This window comes from Ambystoma mexicanum, chromosome 2p, assembly GCF_040938575.1.
Source record: "Ambystoma mexicanum isolate Mex_15411 chromosome 2p, UKY_AmexF1_1, whole genome shotgun sequence".
Taxonomy (NCBI): Eukaryota; Metazoa; Chordata; class Amphibia; order Caudata; family Ambystomatidae; genus Ambystoma; species Ambystoma mexicanum.
The window spans coordinates 960062899-960089652 of record NC_090923.1 but is presented as its reverse complement, the minus strand read 5'-3'; the positions used below and the strand labels follow the sequence as shown (position 1 = coordinate 960089652).

General features: G+C 44.5%; 1 protein-coding gene across 1 annotated transcript in view; it reads left to right on the top strand.

Moving 5' to 3' along the window:
• Positions 1-26754, top strand: part of ATG2A (autophagy related 2A) — a 2105371-nt gene that overhangs the window by 287877 nt on the left and 1790740 nt on the right. The window contains exons 7-9 of the mRNA XM_069644746.1: positions 12537-12633; positions 17141-17299; positions 17604-17746. Of these exons, the coding sequence (XP_069500847.1) occupies positions 12537-12633; positions 17141-17299; positions 17604-17746 (399 nt within the window). The remainder of the gene's footprint in view (positions 1-12536; positions 12634-17140; positions 17300-17603; positions 17747-26754) is intronic.

The following is a 26754-nucleotide window of genomic DNA, read 5'->3' as shown; positions in this document are numbered from 1 at the left end:
ACAATGCTGGTGAGTACATTACAAAACTCTCCCCTCGTCGGGTCTTCTTTCCTCAGCACAGAGGGATCACCGAGCTGTCCACAGCCCTGTCTGGCCGCCAGCAGCACACACTCCGTCCCTCAATCCAGGGCTTGCACGCCCACGAGGCGGAGAAGGGGGGCCGGGTGTTCAGACGCTAGCCTCCTCGCAGCGCTGCTATCGATAGTGTCTGCAAAAGAGCTGCTGGGTCACCAGCACCCCAGGAACCACCACAGCTAGTTAGGGATATCACAGCCTGGCCAAAGCGTGTATGGGCCTCCTCCTCCGGGTCGGCAGTGGAGCTCAGATGTCGACGGCCATCTTGGTTGCTGGCTCCCGAGCGCCCCTGAGATCCAGGACCCACTTGAGGGAAACTGAGACCGTCAATCATTTGCTCCTGTCATGAAAATTGTCAATTTGCAATGGTACCTCCTGGTAGAATCCAGAATGTTCAAGCAGATTCCCTAAGGAGCAGGTTGGTTCAAGAAGACCACAAATGGGTCTTGAACAGCAATGTTCAATGTTTAAACAGCTCTTTCACGCTGCATGTGACAAGGGAAGCATCCCAAAGCATGTTACGGAAGTAGGAGAGCGTAGGAGTAAAAGACCAAAATCAATTGGGAAATGGAGGGATGGCGCATAAAAACAAAAAAGCAGATTTTAGAGGAGGACATACATTGGATGCAGAGGCAGTGAGCAGTTGACTGTGACAAGGCGAGGGTCCAAACCATCCGAGGGCTGGAGGACTAGATGTGGGATGTCTCCTTGGATGGGGATGCTAGCACGACGTCGGATTTAACCTGACGAATCAAAGAAGCGGTCAACGTCTCTGAAAAACTCTTGCCTGGAAAAGCAAAGCAACTAGTAAAGTTCTCTGAAGAATGCTTGCTTGACAGTAAAGGGGCTAGGCAAAGTCTCTGAAGAACACTTGTCAGATAAAGCTAAGAGACTGGTGAAAGTCGCAGAGGAGAGGGACTGCTTGCCTGTAAAGGACACAAGTCTGTTGAGAGCTTCTATGAACCAGTTACTTAAGAGACAAGAAGAGCCTCTGTCACAGTTGTGTGACAGAGGACAGAGTTTGGTGAAAGCCCATGAGGATTGGTTGGAAGACCAAGCCAAGAAGGGTGTGGACACTCTGACACACTTGCTCAAGAAAGCATCTCTGTTGCTCAAGAAAGCAATCCAAGTAATATTTAGTTGTGACCGACCAAGCTAAGAGGCTGGTGTGCCACTAATTGGAAAGCTTTTTACCTGAAGGTAAGCGTTTATTGAGATCATCTTAGAAGCAATGACTGGGCAAGACACAGAGCTTTGGAGAACCTTAAACAATTCTTTTTGATAACATTGCCCTGACCTTACTTTATATATTTTTTTTAATGAAGTTTTCCCCACACAATGAAGTAGGAACAACATCTATAACGAGAGGCCCCACTACAAAGTATATTCAAGAATACTTTCACGTTATTGGGTGTTTAAGGGACCTTCCTGGAAGGCCTTGGATTCATATTCGTACAGGCATCGAGATAACAGTTCAAGTAAATCCAAAGAGAGCGGACTCTATCCCAATTGTGCTTTAGGCATAACACTTGGCAGGCCCTTTCCAAGCATGAACTTGAGCTCTATAACAGTTAGAGTAAACTATAGCATTAAAAATATCGCTAACTTCAGTGAATCAGGAAATGGATATCCGCATTCTTGTCCTCTTTATTAGCCTCTGGAAACTACTATCCAATCCCTGTTGGGCTAGAATGGACTTTGTGTCAAAGAAGAGGTTTCCACCCCAGGCTATATTGGCATACATTAGGAAAACCCTGATATGTCTCCTCTCGAGGGCAAATGATTTCATACATCCCCTTACACTAAAATAAGTAGGTTAACTATTTCCCTTTAAACCTACAAGACTACCATGGATCGAAATTTTACAAAATCGCCACATTTTTCTGCCACATCTAAGCACTTTGTTTCTAACAATAGTTTTATAAGTCTTCAGAACCAGTGGAATAGACTGCCACAGACCAACAAGAAATCCTCCACACCATTAGTGGAAACTGTGGGGTTTGAACTCTAATCCATGCCAGGGAAACTGTTGGGTTTGAACTCTAATCCATGCCAGGGTTGGTTGCCCAGATCTCCATTTTAAAAGTTCCCCAGCCCGATTTCGCTGGATAGAGTAGCAATGAATGATTTCTTAAGGTTTAAGAGCAATTGCTCCTGGTCTGGATGAATAGAAAGAGCTCAGTGCACTCTGGAGAATTTTGTTTTTAGAAAATGTGCTAGTACCCATAGCAATGGTGCTGACTGTCCAGCACTCCAGGCATACAATATTAAGGTGAGACCCTGTTTAGTGCAGAATTATGGGGACCTATTAAAAATAATACGTTTTGTACAAAAGAGAACTTCTTCTTAAAGACTCTTGCGCCTTCCAAAAAGTACATCAAACGTATTGCTTAAACTAGAGCTTGACTGGAATGATGTCATGCATATACTGGCTCTTGGGCAGCTGTTATCCTGGATTAGGATTTGGTTGTTGCCAGTTTTGCAGAGGTACTGGGGCGCATTGTTGGATGTGCCAGCCCAGAATGGCAGTCTCACTCTTGCCCTGGTGACGCACATTAAGGGCGTATTTAATAAACTGGAACTGTGGACTTCTCCTGCCACTATTAATACCACAACCAAACAACAGATCAAACCCCGTATAGGGAAAAGTCCTATGAAGATGTGATTAATGATTGGCAAGAATCAGGGCTTTGCGTTTATGGTCCATAAAAGAAAACCTGCGGTCTTGAACCCTAGCTTGCCATAATTTTTCCTCATTCTGCAAGGTTGTTATACATCGATTTCGCCTATGCGCTCTGCCACTAGATTGTGTTCGTAGTAAATGAAAGCGTGCAACAAATAGTTGTTGTCCGGTTTGCATTAGCACTGTAGAGACGTGTTATAATTTTCGGTTTTTCTGTCCTATTTATCATGACTTGAGTATATTTTTTGATACCATTGCAAAAAAGTCACGGGGTAAGGAATATTAGTTTGGTTATACATCTTTGCCAAACATCTACTGACCAAGTGATTTAAAAAAAATCTTTAGCCAAGTTCATATATTTGTCTTCGCTACGCAGGGGCAAGCAAGTTGCTGTTCACACATCATAGCAACATATATTTGACTGATGTAATGTGACATATATATGTGTTCCTATTTTGATATACCTTAATTATATTATACTAGTGTAAAAGCCTGTGTACACGGGCCAAAATGTGTGAGGAGAGAAGTTTCCAGAGTGTTAATATATTATGTGGGATATTTGATTTTAAATTCATGTTCATAGCAACAATTATTTTGTAGGTTCTCATTAACACAGTAGGACCACCATACATCCTAAGACAACATCTTCCTCCAGCAGTGACAACAGGCGAAAGCGGGCAGTCTCTACTGCACATGACTGCATCGGACAAACATACATCTGGATTTTTATTATTTCTTATGATATGTGCGCCCTTTTTTAACTGCTGCAAAGTTTATAATTAATGATTATTTTAATTGATTTATATTGTATTTTATTCATGCTATTGTTTTTATGACGATGGTTGAAATAAAGCAGATTTCTTAAGAGAGTTCAGTCTTTGTTTTCACAGTAACCAGCACCAGATCAGGGAAGAGGAGCACCTTATTTTGTTGACAATGCAAGGTACTTTTTGCATTTGCTGACTTCAATATTCGTTCTCTATCTCGAGCATCCCATACTTTGATAATAAGTGTTGTTCCCATTGTTAGGACAGTTTTTCTAAATTCCAACTAAGAGCTTAGTAAAACCATTCAACTGAGACAGTACAAGACTCCACTCTTAGTATAAGGCTGTACCACCTGTGAGAAACTCATGGTGGCAACAAGTATGACACCCTAGTGATCACAGTTCAAGGGCGTTTATTGAACAATGAATTCTGTATGCAGGTTGACAAAATGGCTTATCTAAACCTAAATCTAAGATGCGAGCAAGCGTCAACCATCAAATGAAAATGAGGCAGTCCTAGTGGCGTTGTCAAAATAAAAGGGCATATACTAAGAAACCTATTGCCAAACCTTACCACTAATACAATAAAGAGGTGTGGGATCCTTTTTAAGAAAAGAAACAAGCGTTCTCAAATAATAGGTCAGGATGCGGTAGCCTAGGCTTTCCTTCCCCACGTTCTGTACACAGGGTAAGATGGGAGCTTGGAGCACAGTACAGTGTCTGGCTTCTCCAGCAAAAGATATGTTTCAATGGCAGTTCTCGGGACCATCTATGGCCAAGTCTCATTTCCTTAGATAGTCTCTTGCCTTTGAGAACCTGACGTGTTCAGACGACAAAACAAAAGTTCCTTTAACAAATGAAAAGTTTGTTTCCAATGTTCGCTGGGTGATGAGTTCACCCCAGGGTCCCCCCTCTGCTGGGCGCTGACCCTTCTCAATTGTAATCTACTCAGGTTATGTCAGTTCTTTACTTGTAGTTCGGATTGTAGCTTCACCCCTGGATCTCCCTCTACCGGGCTCGGACCCCTCTCGATTCTCAGCCTCCCCTCACTGGGATCACTTTGGCTCTCGATCAGGGTGATATCGGCTCACCCCCGGCTCGCCCTCTTCTGGGCGCTGATCCCTCTTTACTTTCAATATTCGCTTTTTACACAGCTCAATGGTTTCTTTCTTTCACAGTGCTTGTAGATCAAAGTCTTTCGATTGTACAGGGATTCTGCTTGACCCTCTGTATGACCACTTTGACTTATCTCGCTGGCCCTCCTACGGCCTTCTGGTATTCATAGTTTTGTTTAGATGGGGATATTTACCAGAGTCTCTTGAGTTTAGCACCCACGTGGTGCTGGTTTCCCTTTGTAGCTGGTGTCCCCATAACACTTTTACAGTTCATTCAAAGTTCTCCGAACCTAGTTCATATTTGCCACTCATGCAATTTTTCACTCATCACAGCCCGGTTCTTATCGGTCCTCCCCTCGACTCCCCGGCTGTGATGAACTGCTTGGCTTTGGGCTTCTCTGGAGTCAATGTCGTTACCATGTGCGCCAGAGCTTCCCTCGCTCCTGCTTGTCGGCATAGGCTTGCCCCATGTACCGTTGACATCTGCTGCAGGACACGTGTGCTATTGTTCGCAGTCTTAGGCTTTCTTCCTCGAAGGTTCTGCAGGTTGGGGATGAAAAAAGCGCAAGGGCACTTCTCTCTTGAACTGCCGAGTGGTAGCTGTCTCGTCGTGCTGTCTGCCGTGCTCGCCTTGCTCGTACTGTGCTCTCTGATTCCACCTTTTATCCCTGTAGGAAAAGGAAAGAGCCGTCGGGTGTGTGTGATTCTGTTCAGTTGCTTGACTTTACCTGACCCTTGTATTGGGACATGGCAGGTAAACGGCTTTGTTTGTCCGTTGTCCTTTGTGTTGTGCAAAAGCGTTAGAAAAGGGGGAGGGGGGACTGTAAAGTCCTAGGCGAGAGGATGGGGAAAGGTTGTTAAAGGAAGGGGAATGCTGCATCTCATCCGTCAGTGTCCCACTCCCCGAGGACCCCCATCCAAGTGTTCCTCCCTCACTGGTCCACCCCCAGGAACTGGATCCAAAAGCGATGGCTGTGTCCTGGCCACCTGGATGACAGATCCCTGAGGTTTAGACAGGGAGACACCTTCAGGTTTCTCACACACCTGAGTATATCGTAGCGTAGACAGAGCAGCCAGGCTTATTTTAGGCGGAGAAAGGGCTGTAGAATCAGTACAAAAACTGTAGCACACAAATGGCCAAAGAAACACAAACACTGTGTATTGTAAAAAATAAATGGCTTATTTAAATACTAGTAGGCCCAGACACATTTTGGGGGAAATAAGTACTATCACAGATCATCTAAACACAGTATAAAAACACAACACTATGCTTTAAAGTACACAGACCAAAGCATAGACTCTGTTAACAAACCAAATAGTATTTCTAGGTATGTCAGACTTCATCAAATACATTTAGTATAGGGCATACCTATTCAGGGGGAGTAAAACCATAAGTTAGTTTCAGACTACTTTACAGTAATTCAAGGGTAGTAGACCCTATCAGTTATGCAGTGGCACTCAACTAGAAAATCGCATACTAAACCAACTTGCAAATGTACTTTTCTGAATAGTGGAACACAGATTCAAAGAACAGTATATACCTCTACTACTTTTGTAATAACACAGTTATACTAGGTGAGTAAGACTTTTTCGGTGTAATATACAATTACAGTTGCTTTTCAGCTCAGTGGAACACAGATTGAAGTAAGCAAGAACTCTTTGGCACACAGCTAACACAAGGTAAGTAAAACCTATATAATTTTTAAAGGAGCTATCAGCAACTTAATAGGTAAGTATAACCTAAGGCAGACTTATTCTGGACAGGCTAACAGCAAGAGCCAATTGAGGACACTCATAAATGTATCCTAACAGGAATAGTAAATTGGAACCAACAGCATTACTTTTGGGGAAGAGGTACAACCAATTCGCAGGTGAGTAAATTAACTTTATACACACATTTCAGAATAGTGCAACCCACATTCAAGGCAAGTAAGAACTTTTGTAACTGTTCAATCTGAGTTAGTTACCAACCAACTTCTTTTACAAGTAACTTACTTTTGAACACTTGTTATTCTTTTCAAGGCAAACCCCTTTTCTTATCCAGTCCTTCCCTTATTCTGTAGCATGAGTTCACCCTAGTGGTCTAGACGGGTTTATAGTCATAATCTCGAATACAAATGTCGAAAGTCATAATGTCGAAAAAATAAAGTCGAAAACAAAAATGTCGAATTTCTTTTTTTTTGTTGATTTTTATTCGAAATGGGGGGGTTCCCCCCAACCCCCCTTTTTTAATTTTTTTTTTTTATGTTTTACCCCTTTTTTTACCACCGGAACCCCAAAAAAACATGTAAATTAAAAAAAAAAAATTCGACACTTTTGTTTTCGACATTATTGCTTCGACATTATTGTAATTCGACATTTTGTTTTCGAGATAATGACTGGACACCGTCTAGACGCCAGCTGTAGGCAGGGTAAGATAGGGTTCAGTTGCAGGCAAAGTCAGAGCTGCAGAGGAAGACTGTTCAAGCAAGTAAGTATTTCACTTTAAAGTTAGTTGAGGGTCCAGGAACTTCAGGGAAGACACCCTAGGAGGATTCTGCAGTGAACTGGATGAGTGGCCTCCCAATCACAGAAAACACCCCAAAGCTATACAGAAATCACAAAGGATAAGGTAGGTAAAATAACCCAGCCAACGCAGTACTTCAGCACAGAAGAAGAGTTGCAGCAGGAAGACTTCAGGATCTGCAGTCAAAAACCTGGTGATGGATTCCTTTGTCAAGAAGACGGAAGATAGGACTTTGGAAGGATGTTTGCAGCATGCATGACGGGAGAAGGCCCGGCTCCAGGCAGGTGTTTCTGGGTGCAGCTCTGTGGTTTTGGAGTCCTTTTCAGGAGCTAGAAGAAGACTGAATATGATATGATATGATAGGTTATTTATAACGCGCTTAATACCCAGAGGTTTCTAAGCGCGGACCCGGGGATTGAACCCATGTTGCTCCGTGTCATCTTGCTTCCAAGGCAAGCACGTTGCCGTTGAGCTATCCTCCCGAGTGCATCACTGGTTGGATTCTTGTCATTTGCAAGATCCAGCACTCTGATGAAGGGACTTTCCAGACTTGATTCACGTCTCTAGAGGTCCAGCAGGATGCCCACAAAGTTTCAGCAGGATTCGGAATTCGGAAGACTATGCACCCCACAATGACTTGAGTTCCCACGGTATTGCAGCTTTGCAAGGTCGCAGGTCTTCTTGAGTCTAGTGGGTCACACCAGGCCCTGGGTCGGGGTTGTCTGTTTTGGGATCTCCAGGTCGAGTGGAAGGAAGGGTTACAGCAGGCTCTGGTTACACAGCAGGCTCCCCGGTTGCTGGAAATAGCCACAGCCTTTTTTTCATAATCTTCCTCTTCGGTTTTGGTTCCAGTGGTAGACTACCTCTTCAGTTTCCACACTCAGATTTTTAAGCAGGAACCCAGCCAATCAAACAGCAATGCAACATTCAAACTTGGGGGGGGGGGTGGGGGGTTGGCTGTCATTTCAGGACAGCCAGTCTCCCAGTTTGAACTAGATTCTCTCAGACTGGAAGACAAAGGGCTGCAGAGGTTTGGACTCCTTCCTCGCTTCCTGACTTCAGACACTCTGGATCCTGGGTGGGCTTGACCGAGGTCTCATGCCGAAAATAAAGTTAACACAAAGGATTTTCCCACCATGGAGGTTAGGGAAAGGAACAAGAAAGGACAAGGAACACTAACATGGAGGAAAAAAAAAAAGAAGACCGGGTCCATTTTGGTACCCATGGGTTCGTCATTTCCTCCTTTGGTTCGATATATATATTTATATATAATTCCTGGCCGCGATTGTGACTTCACCGCCCGCTGTGTAAAAACAAAACAAATATATAAATGGCTGCCATAAACCTAGAAAGGGGACTAGGTCCCTTTTTCGGGTGACGGTGGGCATTTTGGAACTTGCCGTTAAATCTCATGTCTGCCCTTCCGCCGGGGCATGAAAGCTACAATCTGTGCTCCTGGCGAGAGAATATAACATGGCTGGCAATGTCCTCTGTCCATTGCTCAGCGCTAGCTCGTGCCCACTACCTCTCGACTGCCACAGTATTCAGAGTATAATTCTCCTGTAAAATTAGAAATGCCAGCTTCCACTTGAGGACTTACCACAGTGTTTATTCTCTCGCCTCCGTGCACCTCTGAGCTCCAGCTATCTTGATAGCCCACCAGGCTACACACCCGACCTTATCTCACTTTTAATGAAGACCGCATATCTTTTTGACAATTTGCCACATTGTTGTTCACATTGTTTTCATAAACAGTGGCATAAGAAACTCATCCAACTCTCCTTCCAAAGGTGGTATTATATATTCACAGGGATTGAAATTGCATTAGCAGGAGCTAAAAACAGCTGCTAGGTGTCCAGCATGAACACGTGACCCGGAGCTACCACAGCATGATAAGGAGCTAGTGCGTAGCTTTCAGCTAATCTAACTTTCACATAAAATGCAAAAATGTCCCTTTTCTCATTATTTATGGCCCCTTATGCTTTAAATGTTGTATACATATATCTTATATTTATTTATAGATTGTCCCAAAGTCAGAGTTAAATTCACCTAGGTGTGTTTGTTCTGCATCAGTTGTCCTGGGAAGCCAAAATTTGCTCCTGGTAACTGTTGGTGTCAAGCTAAGCAGGCTCTTCTAGACTATAAGAGGGAGCTAAATAGCTCCTAGCTCCCCTCAAGTTCGCACCCTGTTTTCATATTTAGGCATTTTCATTACCGCTATTTTTCCCCTAATCCTAGAGCGAGTGGTCTTTGCATTCATTAGATGTTCAAGGAGCATTCGCTCGATTATCTAGACAAAACAAGACATTACATTTATTTTAGTACAGGTCAATTAACACTAGGTTCCTTCCACTAAACAATCAAATTCTAGATGGATGCCATTTTGTGTTAGTAGAAATCTATTCAGACCCTTTCTCAGAGAGCCTGAGCTCACTTCTCTAGGGGGAAGCGACTATTGCTGCTCTTTTGAAGACTATACCTATACCGAAAATGTGCAGAGCAGGACCTGGAAGGCTGTGCATAAACATCTTCATATAACACACCTCCTTGTACGCCTATGGTGTCATATGCTGCAGTGCTGCACCTTTACAGGAGTGGGGCTGTCATTACCAATAATGGTAAATCACCTGAATCCTTCTGCAGATCAACCACCAGAGTGAGGGAAGGGCGTTGGAGGATTTCTCCATGAGCCCCCTTGGGCAAGACGGTGATTTTATGGCGCGAGTGTCTCACTATAATTCAAATATGTACACATTCCCTTTAGGAAGAGAGTGGCACTTCATAAATCTCACCTTCCTACTTTCACTTATTTCAAGGATTGAGTCTCTGTAGCCCCTCCCAGGACGGAAGCTCCCTCAATTCCTGCCAGAGTCTTTGAATAAGCGAAGTGTTTGGCAGAAAATGTTCTTAGTGCAGGAAAGACAGTATTTCTCAACACAGTTACTGAGGGAAAAGACATCTAAGGAAAAAAGGGGGGTGGCGTCTGTGCCCAAAATTATTTGGGCTCACAGCTGCAGCCTAGGTATTTGCCTGGCAATGTAAAAAATAAATAAAAATAAAAATAAAAAAAAGATTGTGCCACTTTAAAGCCACTCAGTTTATATTACAAATCAATCGTACTTACCTTTGCTAGTATAGGGTTGCCTTGAAGTAAAGAATGTTCACGTGGCACTTCTGATGGGTACCAGGGTAGCTGTGGGCACCTTGAAGGAGCAGGATGCAGCACAGCGGCTCTCCATCTGACTGCTGAGCTTTACTGATTCTCAGGTTGCTCGGAGAGACACTGCAGTGCTATTCGGCCACTCCAATGCCAGCAATGTGGATATTGTTGATCTGGGTGCCAGTTTCCCTTTGTGCTAGGGGAAACTCATTGTTGGTTTTACTGGCTAATCACCGGAAAGCCAGCCAGTGCAGCAAAGGGAAGGTGAAGGGTATGAAGTCTGAATAATGGGACCTAAAAAGGGAAGCCTTAGGGTCTTCCACTAAGGTGGTCAGGGGCTGCTATCTCAGTTTGGGTGTCCAATAGAGGAGTCTAGGCTTGGGAGTACTGTCAGTCCACTCCTGCCTCGCCAACTCTCAACTGACTCACCTCGAACTCTTCCTGATGTGCAGCTCGGAAATCCCCATTTGCAACAACGATGGAGGTGAGAACCCTAACTTGAGCCCTTTCCCATACAGCATCGAGGAATGTTTCTTTTTTTAGACTGTCCAACCTTACACATTTGTAGCATTTTAGATACAGGAATACGTTGTCTCGCTTTTCTAAGAAGCTTAATACATCAATTATGCTGGTAAACTCCCATTTGCCTATTCTATTTTCAATATTTGTGACATACCCCCTGAGGGGCCTGGCCCAGAGGCTGTACAGAACCGTTTGTCATTGCCTCATACCTTTATCACATGTTCCTCTCATGTGCTCCTGACGCCTTTCTCTCCGTCTCTCTTCTTAACCTCTGCGTCTGCCTATCCACTAAGCTGGCCAGTTTGTAAAAGTGAAAACAAGGAGATCACAACACCAGCCTACAAGAGTAATACAGAGACTGCATTGTGCTGCACATTTCACTATAATAAATGGCACCCAGCGATGCCCATATAAAACGCTCCAAATACTTTTCTTCGTACAGGCTAGATGCGACTTCACTACCAACCTGTAATAAGAAAATTGCATCACTACTGCATTGTAATCAGTTATTACACTTTAGTTGTGACATCACAGTGCGGCTGCTTAAGCCAACACAGAGCAGAATTCCAGCTTTAATTGTAGTACTTAAATTTCCTTCTTCCAAAATAGCTTTGTGTCTCTTTACAGACACTTTACAGATATTAATTGATAAGGAACTGTTTGTGATAGTATGTTTATTTTGTTCAATGCTGAAGTAAAACACATGTAGGGGCAGGAATCTATCTGCATGATATTATTTTAAAACAAAAAACTTTTAGGTGTATTTTATTAAACTGCTCACTGAGTATATGTATCCACAAAGTAAGTGGACAGTAATTAAATGTGACTGTGTGTGATCATACATTATAAGGAATAAAGTAACCTATGCTGTAGGTAAAGGATATTGCAAGTCATCTCGAACTCTGTCTTCGGCTTTGTTTCGCATATCTGGTCATTGAACTCTTCGGTGACTTGAAATATCCTTATAACGTTTGGTAGGGGTACTTTATCCCATATGATTACAGCACTGTTGAAAACGATTGGTTTTGACCAAGTTCCCGGCCTGCAAGATCTTGGGAGATAAAAAATCCCTTGCCAAAATCGCTGCATTTTTACTGAAATGAAATAAATCCTTGATGCTATATTCTTTCCTTTTAACTTCATATGAAGTGTACCCCAGACACAGATGGGCATGTGGAAGAATTCTTGTTGTCTAATCAGTTGTGGACTGTATCTGTGTGGACATTTGATTTCCGCCCCAAGGAGACCTAAATGTAGCACAAAGTGTTTGCTTCTAATCTGCATGTGTGAAATTTCTCTCACTTTAGGTTGCAAGACTGATCTTTTTCAGGATGACATGTGAAGACTTATACTTACTCTAAGCTTGTTATAGTGAATCAAATTTCGTTTCCATGCAAGTAACCTGATTACCTTTATTTTGTTTCCGTTGCTGCCTAAAATATAGTTTCTTTGGTCACAAAATAGGATTTACTCTTTACATTTCATGAACTTGATTGGTTGATTTATAAATGAAATCTCATCTGGAGATTCAAGTCATTTTTAGTCCTTTTTATTGAGGAAGTTGCTATTTAAATTGTATCTTTGCCTGCGCAGGCCAAAGGTGCAGTGTTGGCAGGTACTACATAGAAGGCAGATTTCTTCTGTCACTGGTGTCATGCTTGAGATTGTTTGTTGCTTTGAACATTTTGTCATCCTTGTGTTCTTTTCAGCTGGAGATCGATGGTAAGATGGCCTCATTGCACTTGCTCCTGACGCCGCAGCAGCTTGTTTACTTGGGTGATCTCCTCGACGCTCTCAGTATTTCAGGTAAAACTAGTTTGTACACTTCCTGGTATCATGAATTTGCAACAAGGTATTTTGCAGGGTGGCAACCTAAGATGTGAACCGCTGCACGCCCTCATGTAGCTACATGTTGCATGTTTTTTGTGGCCGCTCTGTCATACACCTCATGAAGCATGCAACATTGCTTCTCATAGAAAAACTCTTCCAAATGGAAACAGTTTAAACAGCTTAGAGCATATTTCATCCATCCTTCATGGCACATACTGTCTTCACCCATGAGATTCCGTTAGGTGTGCGTCAAGTTGGAAAACGTGTTCCTGGTTTCTCCTCAGCAATGTCTTGAATAATGTATACACCTCTATGTTGAGATGGATTTTCTGAATCAGCCCCGCCGGTGAACAGAAAAAAGTACTAATTTCTACGCAAACTATCTGGATACTGTGTGCTGAGACTGAGCAGCAAATCTTAGATTTATGAAATGTGAGAGTAGGGAAGCGTGCAGTTAAGCACACACAGAGCTCTTCTAGTAATTAAAGTTTTTTTTTTAATTATCAAAACCAAAAAATATTTTCAGTTTACATTGAAACTTTTCACACTATTCATGATAATACAAGAAACCAAAACTAATTAAGAGCCATAAACATTACTCATAAAACATAGCAGAAATGAAAAAAGACAAAATAGAAAAATCCCAAAGTACAGGAGGTCTCTTCATGTTATAACTATGAAGATATCACCGACTCCCTTTTCGTCCTCCCCTTCACTTAATTTCCCCAGATCTGACACCAATCCAATTCTCCTTGCATCATTACTCCCTTGAATTTGGAAAAAAACTCATGAATAATTCAGTCAGTGCTAGGATTATTGCCTGATTCGACATTCGCATCAGTCTGCTCCATAAGCAATTAGTCAGCACCTGGGATGTGGAGTGTACAAAAGGACCCAGGTACATTATCCTTTCCTTACGGGGCATTTCATTACTAAATTGAAAAGGGTCTCGAGTGGGACCATCCCAGACATACGACAACCTCTCAATTCCGTGGGCAGGTTTACTTTAGAACCAATAAGCTCTAATGTAGGGAGACAGTTTAAACGTAATTTCCAATACCATTCTGTGTTTTTGCGATGAAAATTTAACCAAATATGATTTTACACTATGTACCTTTTTTCTTTTTTATACCGTTTCAACCTATCCTGGTCTCAAAAGTCTGACCTTTTGTCCCAATATCTTATCTTTCTTTTCCTCATAAAGTTAGACTCTATCCCATCTCACTCGCTTAAACTTCCAACAGCTAACTATGAGATTGCGCTAAGAATGGGCATGAAGCCGAAGATTTCATTAGGTTTTTATTGGGTAATTCCAGTTAAGCAGAATGTATAAAAAACAGGTATTTATTTAGGCCTTAGACAAACTCTGAGCAATGAAGAGCCACAGGCCAGTGATGCACTGAAACACTCACTACGATTTTATACACATTCACTTTGCTGTTCTCTTCTAAGAGCTCTAACACTTCACATTTAGAGTGCAGTTGATACATTTCAGAATACTGTAGAATATAAAGCAAGTGAATAAAAAGAACCAGGAAAGAAACCATCAGTTATGGAACTAATATGTGGAAAATAAAGAAGTTATGAACACCTTATAAAACCTTAGAGTATAAGTTACCACATCTTAAAAACTCATAGCGCCCAGTGCTACAGGGTCACAGGTCCAAGTGCATTTCTCTTCAGAAGGCTAGTAAGAGTCTGAACAGGAGTTGTCAGTCCCATCAGGCAGTTTGTATGTGTCTCAATGTTAGATGATAATTGATGAAAAGTTCTTGGGGGACCCTCTCCCAATCCAACCACCTTAGGGGAAGCCTAGGTGAGGATCCTTAATAAACACTCCACTGCACGCCGTCCGGTAAGGGAGAGGTAGGGTAAGGACTTTAGGCCTGGTAAACCCTATGGAGGTATAGTGTAGTTCGAACAGGTATGTACTCTGATTTCACTCAGTGAGCACCATAAAAGCTCTGGAAATCACTGTGCCCTCTACGCATTCCTTGGTTCTGTTGAGGGATGTCCAGGGGGTATCGGGTGCCCGGGCCGCTTTTCTGTTGGATCCAGCTAGTGGCGGTTCTGTGTTCTGATGAATCGGCTCAGGACAGCTGAATACTTCTTTTGGACTGAAGAATGGACCACTACTCTGGCAACTACCTTAGAGGACCCCCAGGACACGATGCAGATGGGGATCCGTGAAAGCCATTCTGAAGAAATGGTGCCAGACGACGCTTGTGGCTAAAAATAAGAAACTGTCCTGATATGGTGGAGAGCTGCAACTGCAGGGAGATTATGCTTCTTGTTTCTTGAGTCGAGTATGTGCGGAATCCCATGGTTCGACTAGTGGAGCAGGGTGTTGGTGAGACTGATGCAGAGAAGTAACCCAGGAGGAAGCTGGTCAGCCCACAGGGTGGTTCCAGGACACTTCCCAAGGCTTCCAAAAGCAGGATCCTCCAAAAGCAGGATCCTCAAGCAGGGGCTGAGATTGGTTGTTCCCACCAGTCCAGGGGTCGAAGCACCAATGAAGGCCTTCTACAGATCAGTAAAAGGGCAGGGCTTTGCCAGCACGGTTGAAGGAAGTGCTGCTGGCTAGCTTGTGACAAGGTTTGGGTCCTCAGCAGGGTTCTCCTCTTGGTAAGCATATTGGCTCCAATGACTAGTTATTGAATGACTGCAGGAGGAGTCCTTTTATCCAAGAATTGGGCTGGAGTTGCCGCCAAGCCCACAAATAGTAAGTATCTGCTCCATTCAAACTGGCAGGAGCAGTAGTGGCCAACACATCTGCCAGCAAAAGACACACTTTGGCATGGATGTGGACTGGGTCCACACAGACCATCACCTTGCTTGGTAAAGCTAAAGTTTTCTCTGGGAAAAGGCATTCCATACAAGGCAATTCTAGCTCTTTGAGAGCAGGAACAATGCCAAACAAGATTGTCAAAGAACAGCTATAAATCTCACAGTACAGCTATTCTAGAGCATATGGTACTATGTATGGCATTAGGTGGTCAAATGCAAAAGTGCATTAGACAATTAAAACAAAAATGGTAGCTAAGTATCTACTGCCACCAGCCTGTCTTGGACACATCGAGTTAGTAATCACAAGTTGAAAATAACAAAGCCACAGGGACAGTGCCCCTACTGCACTTCACTTTAAGGTGATGTGTACAGGAAAAATACAGAGAATTGTACAATGGAGAAAAGAGTTCTCCTGCACTGAAAGCCACTGAAAGGACTGATCAGTGCCCTCAAATCATATGAGCTTAGCAGGTCAAGTGAAGTAAAAACACTCGGAACTAGTGGCAAAAAGAAAGCAGCAAAAAGAAAATCTTTCCAAACACCCAGCAACTTGGATTCAGAAAATAGTATGTTCATTGGCCTGTGAATGGTAAAACAAGGTGACAAGATTGCGGTAAAGAGATATGGGGATGTTGGCATGTATATCGAGCACTAACATCAGGAAAAGGGAGGCTGCGTTCCCACTGTTGACATCATAGACGAGGCTTCGTCTGAAACATTGTAACCATTTTTGCGGCCACGTATGTAGGCACGTTTCACAGGTCTAGAGGTCACATGTATATTAGTGTGCGCAGATATTGAAGTCTCATTTCCATAAGGGCAAAGACCCATCGGAAACAATGCACAGACAAAGGGGCAAAATGGTGGATGGTTGAAAACAAGACAAATCTGAAGGTTAAAATGTGTGAGCACTGTACAAAAAGTGGGAGTCTAGGTATTTGAAATTGAAATTACTTAATTGAATGCGTTTTGTGAATAACTGCTTGTAATTCAAAAGTAGTGTTCAAGCCATAGTGGGTTACCGATCTCTGAGTTGTATATATGCACTAAAATATTTAAGATATTTAAAATGTGCCTTAGTGTGGTATTGTAATACATGTTTATTTGTATTACTTAACTGGGGGGATCTTTTCCTTATCAGTCCTGCTAAGTGTTGACTGTACTATACAACAGTGCCCCCTTCCTCCTCAGCCATTTTGCCTGGTCAATGCTACTTGAGTGGCTTTGCTCAGCTTGGGATGGGAATAACTTTGCTAACCCTATGGTGGCTTTTCTATGTCCTACCTCGCATAGTGACTTCGAAAAACCTCCTAACACATGGTAGCAGTGGTGGGATACTGTTGTGTGGACTCAGTGAAACACTACAGATCTGCTAACTGAAAATCCAAACTTTGCTAACCCGAGTTTGACTTTTCTATCGCTGTGTATTTTAAAAACCCTCCTAACAGCCATATTCTGTGGGGGTATTCATAATACCTAAACTGGGAGACCCCTTTCTGTTGCAAATGCCAAAGTCATTTTGAGCTTCTCTTTAACCAGAGTGAAAACGGAATAAGCTGCTACCTCAAACAGTCCGGCTGTCTGACTGCATATCTTACCCTTAAAACTAGAAAAACTAGAGGGCTGTAGGTCCGATGCCACCACACAATATGCTTTGTGAGTTTTCTTTCATCAGATCGAGGTTTTCTCATTACAGAAGTGAGTCGCTTGAAGGAGAAACTGAATAAAAGTCGTCCTCTGGATAGCGAGGACTTGAAGCTGATTGAACAGGACCTGAGCCAGCAGTTAAATTCTCTCCAAGGCCCCATGCTGCCAGAGCCCGAACTGCAGCCTTTCCCAGTAATGGAGAATGGAGGTAAGGAATGTGCACCAAGTCCCAGTGTGTGGTTCTTGGTAATTGAGAATGGTGATAAGAATCCACATTGAACACCAGTGTGTATATGGATCCCTATCACTGATATGGCATGCTGAACACCTGCGGCCTATCATGCAGCCTCTGGCATGGAGCATGGTAGTAAAGACTCCCACTATAGGATTAGAGATGACGATGATCACATTTGATCTGTAGTGTTCACATCATGATTGGATTTGTGAGGGGATCTTGGTCTGTGATGTATTTATGTCATTACCTCTAAACCCAAGTTTCTTTGTCCTGGCAGAGATGTTTTTCTCCATGGCCCAGATGACCAGCAGTGTCACATCGATCCGGTCGGTCAGTGAGCTATCTGATGTGGACCTTGACAGCTCAATCCACAGCAACTACAGCAGCGGCCAGCTGCAGGCCCCCTCCTTCACACCTGGGGTAAGCATGCAGTAATGACATTGCCTATCCACTACTGTGAAGGGAATTGGCTTTAACACATGCTTTGCGTTATGGGAATAGGTTATAGCCCCAAGTCATTCTTCTGAGCAGCACGGTTGTAAATGAGGGTCTGAGTTAAAGGAGCATCCACCTGTAACCCCATGTTCCCCACTTGTAGTTATTGCATGTAAACGGGTGATATACCTCCTGCTGTGGATCCAGAACGAAGTACAGTTTCTTTTTAAGCAGCATCTTAATGCAGACCCCTTCACGAATAGCAGTGAATATTGGGGACTTCTTTCTACTGAAGCACACATTGGTCCTCATTGCGTGTTTGGTGGTAATTCGGCATTAAATCTAAACTAGTTTACCATTACCGCCACTCAGTTCCATTGGTTTACCACAGTACTATAAGTGGTAGCACGGTAGTGTTAAACCCCCATTTTTGGATTCCATAGGACTAACTGCAGTAATTGTGTTGCAGTAATTCTGCTATTTTTGGGAGGAAAAGTGGAGGATTTACCTCAAGATTTTCACTGGAGGTGAATTCTCCACTTTTCCTCCAAAATCTGAATCCAGTGTGGTAAAAATGGAAGTAACTCTGTTATCCCTAAAAAACACACCAGAAAAGAGGTGTTAATGGAATTGCCACAAAGAAGGAACGGACAACTTCCATCCCTGGATGAGCTTACTCACAAGACCCTTTCTGGGTTTCAACCGATATTAGAGATAATTAGCTCCCTCTTATGTAGTTGTATTCAAGAATCATCAATCCACAATTCCTTGTATGATTTTTCAAGTATCATTATTTATTCCTGACCAGTCAGTGTCACAAAATTATAGCCAATGCATTTCGGACCTCCGTCCATCGTATGGGCTGTTAACACTGCTCTTTATCAATCAGTGAAAATCCCACCATCATGACATTATTCATTAGTGCAATTCATTCCCAATTATTTATCATTGAGTGAAATTCTCAAAAAATATGTAAATTACACATACCAGATAATAGTTGTAGTCCCAAACGAAATTCATCAAATTGAGCAAAAAACAAGAGAATTCATTGTAGTGCATTGTTATTGTAAACTGTCTATTATGTACAGATTAGATGTATAGTTTTAAATCACTACCTGTTTGCTTTCTATCTCCCAGAGTATAGTTCCACTCTGCTGTATTTACTTCTGAGCAGCTCGTGTTTCCTGTGAATTCAAGCACTCTTGTTTAAATCCCCGTACGATCTAGTCTCTCCCGTTTTATAACCCATTTTATCACCCTGGATTTCTTCCTTACCTTGCACTTGCCGTGCTGTATCAATGCGCTAACTGCCCAAAACGAGCTGCCGCCGTCTCTGTTAGCGTTTTTGAATGCTAATCTATTACGCGCATGCGCGTGATGTTCTATTACGTTCCGGGGGTCATCGTATCTCTGTGGTTCACATATTTCAGGCATACATATAAAGAGTGATCTCGGGTACTTTACTGAATAACTACTCTTCTCGGGAACAAGGAAATTACAGGAATTAGTACTTGGGTTTAATGTTTATACTTATCGCGCGTGCGTGTAAGGTGTACACTACACTTTCGGGTCCCGCGCATGCGCCTGGATCCCAAAGGTAGTGTTTCTCTACGTGGTTCTCAGACAAGAGGATTTATGTAGTGCCTACCATACCAATCTGCCAATATTACAGTACCTAATTACTTGCACTACTGTAAATGCATGCAATTTATAAGGTAATATGCATTTATAGCTTAATATACACACTCTCTAACTCGATGCTCTAATGAATATAGGTATTGGTTCCTCCTTTTTTCTCATTATATTCTTATATTCTCGAGCTCACGTTACAAAAAAATGTGTATACTGTCTACATACATATCTCTACCTTAACCCTTGTTGGTGCGGAATCTCTCCACGATCCACATATAAATCTCTTTACCACATAAGGTATAAACATTGTTTACATACATATCTGTGCATTTACAGCCATATTTTAGTTGTTCATTAAAGAGAATCCACTGGTTGGCAGTGTGACCACTGCCTTGCGTCCCACAGGGGGTTAATTCCCGGCTGGACATACTGTGGACCCTCTGTTGGTAGCATATTGGGCATACCCAAGTTACTAAAACCTTTCCATCAATCTATCCATTTTATCTGGAAATTACAGGAAGCACATAAAATTCAACTCCTCATTTATACCCCCTGGTCTCAGGGAGTCAAGTCGATCTATCCAAAATGACTCTCGTTGATTTAACCTTTTCCCCAAATCTTCATGTGCATTATGTTGTTTGATGACTTCAAGAACTTGTATCCTCATCTGGCTGATATTTCATTAAATTCCAATGTCTTGCCACAGCTGAATTCTCATTCTTGTTCCGAATACATGATCTGTGCTCATTCCATCGTAACTTTCCTGGTCTTTTCGATTGGCCTACGTAAAAGATGCCACATGGGCATTTGATTCTATAAATTCTATTTGGTGTATCGCATGTCGCATGTCCTTTTAGTTTGATCTTTTCACCCGTACGGGGGTGATCTATGGTGTCTCCTTTTGTTATAAAGTTGCAATTAGTGCAATGTAAGCATGGGTATGTCCCTTTTCTTGTTGTCTCGGGTAATTTCTTTGCGGGTCTTGTTTTCACCAATCTGTCTCTGTGAACCACGGAGATACGATGACCCCCGGAACGTAATGGAACATCACGCGCATGCGCGTAATAGATTAGCATTCATAAATGCTAACAGAGACGGCGGCAGCTCCTTTTGGCCAGTCAGCGCATTGACACAGCACGGCAAGTGCAAGGTAAGGAAGAGATCCAGTGTGATAACAAGATGGGTTATAAAAGGGGAGAGACTAGATTGTACGGGGATTTAAACAAGAGTGCTTGAATTCACAGGAAACACGAGCTGCTCAGAAGTAAATACAGCAGAGTGGAACTATACTCTGGGAGATGGAAAGCAAACAGGTAGTGATTTAAAACTATAAATCTAATCTGTACATTTAAAACATTTAAAATAATAGACAGTTTACAATAACAATGCACTACAATGAATTCTTTTGTTTTTTGCTCTCTTTGATGAATTTCATTTGGGACTACAACTATTATCTGGTATGTGTAATTTACATATTATTTTTTGTGAATTTCACTCAATGATGAATCATTGGGAATTAATTGCACTAATGAATAATGTCATGATGGTGGGATTTTCACTGATTGATAATTAGCAGTGTTAACAGCCCTGACGATGGACGGAGGTCCGAAATGCATTGGCTATACTTTTGTGACACTGACTGGTCAGGAATAAAAAATTGATACTTTTTTTTAAACTTTTATTTTTGTTGACAGAGGCAGATAGCATATACACCTACATCGGAGCAGTAGCAACAAATATGGTACACATATACATGGATGCATGGACCAATGTACAAGAGTAAGGCAACAGAGGTCAATCAATAGCACATCATGGATCACCAAAAGTCTCAAACAGTTAACGGAGAGGGCTGAGAGGAGCCGCCCATCGAGGAAATGTCATTTAAGCTATTGAGGTAGCTGTTGAAGGCAGACCAAATATTATGGGGACGAGAACGGATCGGAAGCATGCCCAGGAATTCTTCCTCGCAGTTTTGGGACCACGTGAGCAAATTCAGCCATTTCTGGTACGTAGGAGGGGGGTTGAGCTTTTCCAACTCTGCAAGATACCCTTCTTGGCCACCACACAGCTCACATTAAGGAACCTAATCGCATCCCTAGGCTCCCCAGGCCCCCACACCCCAAACAGGACCCCCATCGGGTCAGGATCGATAACAGAGTTAGTGATTGCAGACAATGTCTCTATAATCTTACACCAGAATGTGGCCAGCTCACGACAAGTCCAAAACATGTGTAGGTGGTCGGCACCTTCCTTCGCTGCAGCGAGGACAAAGCCATGGTTCAGAGCGTGCAAACCTCGAAATTTTACATGGAGTGTAGTATAACCTGTTGAGCAATTTATATTGTATGGTGCGGTAACAGAAGTTCAGGGACACCCTATTGGTATGAGAGCACATCTTTTCCCACAGTTGGTCAGTGAGTTCCACCTCCAGCTTAGAGGCCCAGTTCTCCCGGGCCCTGGATGGTAAGGGAGGAGCAGCAGTTAATAAAAGCTTATATAATGAAGAAACCACCCCTCGGGCACCACCTGAATTAGCGATGTAGGCAACCCGAGGGGAGTCCTGGGGTTCATTAGGAAAGTCAGGCCACGCATTGCGGAAAGCAGCGCAGAGCCTGTAGAACTGCAGTAGCTCCATAACGGAACCAGAGTGCCCCGGCTTCCACGTCTGCAGTGTAATAAACTGCCCTTCTGGATAAAAATCAGTGAGGGCACGGTATCCCAGAGCCTCCCAGCGCCGTGCCAATGCGATATTGTGCGTGGGTTCCAGCCCGGGGAAGTTCCAGGCGGGGAGCCACTTGTAATATGGGTGTTGTTCGTCACAGGTTTCAAACAGCTGGCCCCAGGCCTGCACCGTGGTCCGGACCGGATCAATGGGTGAATCCGGCTCATACCGCTTGTTTAGAATCAAAGACATTACATTAGTGCCTGCCGCTGCCAGAACTTCCAGCTTGACATGAGGACGGGGTGGGGGCCCAGGGTACCAGTATGATGCGAACTGTGCCTGTGATGCCGTCCAGTATCTTAGCAGGTCCGGGGCTGTGAAGCCCCCTCTGTCATAGGGCAGACACATGTCCGACCACTTCTTACGCACCGCTCCAGAATGCCATAGGAATTGTGCAAGCAATTTGTGCAGGTCCACAAAGTATCTCCTACCTGGCCAAATGGGGACATTACCGAAAATGTATAATAACTTAGGGAGCAGGACCATTTTCACCAGTGAGAGTCTACCAGCTAGTGACAGGGGAAGGGCGCGCCAGCGCGCAATCTTGGCCTCAGCTTGCTCCGCCACAGCTCGATAGTTGTCTGCAAGTAATGTATCTCTGGTCAGGGATACCTGGACCCCCAAGTACCTAATCCCCTGCGGGGACTATCGAAGCGGGTACTCAGTAGTAGGCCGTATCATGGAGCCCGTAAGGGGGAAAATCTCAGATTTGGTGTAGTTTATAGTGAACCCAGAATATGTACCTATACGGGTAATATCCCATAAGATCGGGTTTAGATGGACAGCTGGTTCCCTCACGAACAGTAGCACATCATCCGCATAAAGCGAGACGATCTCCGGGGCATCCCTCAGCCTTATTCCTTTGCGCGCGTGCCGCTCCCTGATGTAATCAGCCATTGGCTCTATTGCCAGTGCGAATAAGATCGGGGAGAACGGGCATCCCTGTCGGGTGCCCCTAGAAAGAGGGAACAGCGCGGACGTCTGAGAGTTAACACGGACCCTTGCCACCGGGGAAGTGTACAGCAATTTAATATACGCTATCATGTTTGGCCATACACCCATAGTCTCCAAAACCAACCAGGTATACTTCCAAGACACCATATCAAAAGCCTTTTGGGCATCCAGCGTGACCGCCACTGCACTTGCACCCTGGTCAATGCGGGCCATGACATTGAGCAGCCTTCTAATATTGTGGGATGTAGACCTCCCAGGAACAAAGCCTGATTGATCGTCATGCACCATGTAGGACATGACCGGGAGAAAGCGGCTGGCAATCACTTTGGCAAAGATTTTAGTGTCCAAATTCATTAATGAGAGGAGCCTGTAAGATCCACACTCATCGGCAGGTTTCCCAGGTTTGAGCAGGACTGTAATGACGGCCTCACGCAATGTCGGAGGAAGGGCGCCCAGCCGGAGCGACTCGTTCCAAACTTCCAGCAACCTGGGGGCCAGAATGGCCACATGTTCCTGATAAAACTCTGCCGTCAGCCCATCTGGACCAGGTGCTTTACCCTTGGGGAAATTGGATATTGCCTCAACTATTTCATCCAGCAGTATGGGGGAGTCTAATTGGTCTCTGGTTGCAGGGGAGATGATTGTCGTGGGGATCTGCTTGAGGAGGGCACGCATTTGGGACTCGTTATGTTCAGGGGGCTGGGAGTAGAGATCAGTGTAGAAGTCCGCAAAAACTTCCAGGATTTGTTGATCGGACCAACGTTCCGATCCCAGACTGTCCTTAACACTGGTGATCTGTGTTTGACCCCATTCGCTCCTAGCCACTGCAGCCAGTGTCCTGCCAGGCCTGTCCCTTTCTCCATATTTGCGAGCCGCCTGTGGGCGACTGAAGTATTGAACTTCCCTGGTAGCTTGTTCATTAAAGAATCTGAGCTCCTCACCAATTTGAGAAAGGGTGGCCGGGTCAACAGATGTAGGGTGCGCGCTCTCTAGGTCGCGTAGTTTGGCTTCCGAGTGGGCAAGGGCCGCTCTTATAGCTTTAAGTACTCCCGCCTCCCTCGATATGGACATTCCCCTGATGAAGACTTTGAAGGCCTCCCAACGGACCCCCAGAGAAGTGGACTGGGACGAGTTAAGCTCAAAGTAGGACTGTATGTCAGCAAGAATCTCCGCCTTGAATACTATGTCTTGCAGGGCCAAGGATTTGAAGCGCCATGAGTTGATTGTGGGGGCAGGGACTCCTAAATCTACAGACAACTGGATAGGTGAATGATCCGATAAGTTACGTGCCAAGATCCGAGTCTCAACCACCCTCCCCAGGAGCGTACCAGACAAAAGGAACATATCTATTCTTGAGGAGCTGTCATGCACGGAGGAATAGTGAGTGTAATCAAGCGTCTGCGGATGCATTACCCGCCACGCGTCTCGAATGTCAAGTGTCGCGCTGTGCACTAGGAGTCTACGTGCCACACTAGAAAGCACTCTGGGAGCAATGCCTGTTCTGTCCAATGTAGTGTCTAAGACAAAGTTCCTGTCCCCACCCCAAATGATCTGCACTCCCACATATCCCAATAATATGGTTACCACCCGGTCAACAAAGTCAGGAGAGTCCACATTAGGGCCATTTGTGTTAACCAGCAAGTATTCCCTGTTAGCTATTGCGCAATGCAGGATAACATATCTCCCCTCCGAGTCTATATAGTTCTTATGGAGTACAAACTTGAGTGACCTGTGGATCATTGTCAATACCCCTCTGGCGCGCGTCGAGTAGGAGGTGAAATATCTATTGGGACCCCACGACGGAGCCATGCATCTAGCCAAACGGCCCTCAGAGTGCGTTTCCTGCAGGAGTAAAATTTTACAGCCATGCCTATTGGCGTAGGCCATCATTTTACGAGCTTTGGTGTAGTTGCTTAAGCCCCGGACATTCCAGGACATCACTACTGTCGACATTTCAGAAAACTAGGGTACATCCCACAACCTCTGTCGAAACTTAGCCAGTGATTTAAGGAAGCCCCCGCATGGGTGCCCCGATGTCGCGCGTTCTGCCAATCCGCCCCTGTCATTTAGAATACAGTCCCACAGTTCCCCAACATTACCACCCTCCACCCTCACTGCCCACCCCCAACTTGCAGTGGAAATTACCCCCCCCCCAAAACATGTGCCACCACCCGAACCATTGCAGGTGCCACCCAATAAATCGACACTAGACAAGGGAGGCCGGAGGACACTATCCAATGGGGATATGCCCAACTGGGGCCAGCCAGCAATAATATCAAACCAAACATAAACTTGCAATCGCAGTGAGGTGTGCTGTTGCCGTGCGGTCGGCCTCTTGAGCATCGTATAGGACGGCAAGAGCCGTCAGGTCAGGTTCTGCGGTAAACAGATCACAGGTCAGGTCACAAATTCAACAGTTCACAGATGAAATCAGATGGCAAGGATGAAGTAGCAAGTGGTCTCGGTCAATTCCGTGCTCTGTACGAAGAACGAAGATTAATGTCCAAGGGATCAGGGGTAAGCCCCATGTCGGGCGACCTGTCACAGGATGTCGATTGCTGGGGTTGCAGTACAATATTGCCATTGACACATTCCAGTTGAGAAAAGGTAAGAACTAGATAGATCAGGCCGCTTTTAGGGTATGATATGCGAGGTCAGTCTTCGCCGCCGCGATCACCGTCTGGAGCATGGAGCGGGATGTGTGCTTCGATAAATTTCACCGCCTCTTCAGGTACAGTAAAGAAAGAGTTTGCCATTGTGTGTAATCTTAAGCCGTGCAGGGAACAGGATAGCGTATGGTACTTTTCGTTCCCGAAGCAGTTTCTTGACCCCAAGGAATTGGGCCTCTCCTGTTGCACCGCTATCAAGAAGTCGGGGAAAATCCTAATGGTATTGGCCCCCAGCCGCAGGTCCCCCTTTTCATGCGCCAGCCGAAGGATGAGATCCCTATCACGGTAGTTTAGAATCCTAACTATGATGGGCCTCGGGATGTCGCCTGGTCTGGGGCGTGGTGAGAGGGTGCGATGGGCTCGCTCCACTGTGAAATAAGTTGAGAGATCCGGGTTGCCAAGCAGTTCCCTGAGCAAAGTCTCAATTGCATCCTCCATGCGCCCCTTCAGGGCATTTTCAGGGACCCCTATAATTCGTAGGTTATTTCTACGGGACCGCGATTCCAAGTCGTCACATTTTGCCTTCACGGTTTTCATGTCGCGTGTTAAGGAGGCAACTGTATTCTGCAGGACCTGTACGTCGTCTTCAGTCATGGATATTCTACTCTCTGCATCTGTGATTCTGGTGGCCGCCTGGTCCACACGCGTTTTCAAAGAGGCAACATTGGCGTTAATGTCATCCAGTTTTTCATGGAATGACGCAAAGTTTTTTGCCATACTCTCCATCAGGGTGGTGAAGTCATGGGCCATCGCCCAAGGATGAGGGTCAGATTCCTCCGGCAGAGATGAGGAGGGGCCAGATTCCGCGGGACTGTCCTAGCGAATTTGTCCATGGCCCCGCCCTTTGAGTTCCCTCTGGGTTTGTTGGGCATCACTGGCGCTGCTTCAGGCGGCCCAGGGTTCGCGGGCGGTATAGGCAAGGAACGTAGGACCGGCCGCTGGTTGAATCCAAGCTCTGCACCCGTGGCAACGTTCTAATCAGGGCGCAGGCGTAGCACAAGTTGGGGGGGCGAGAT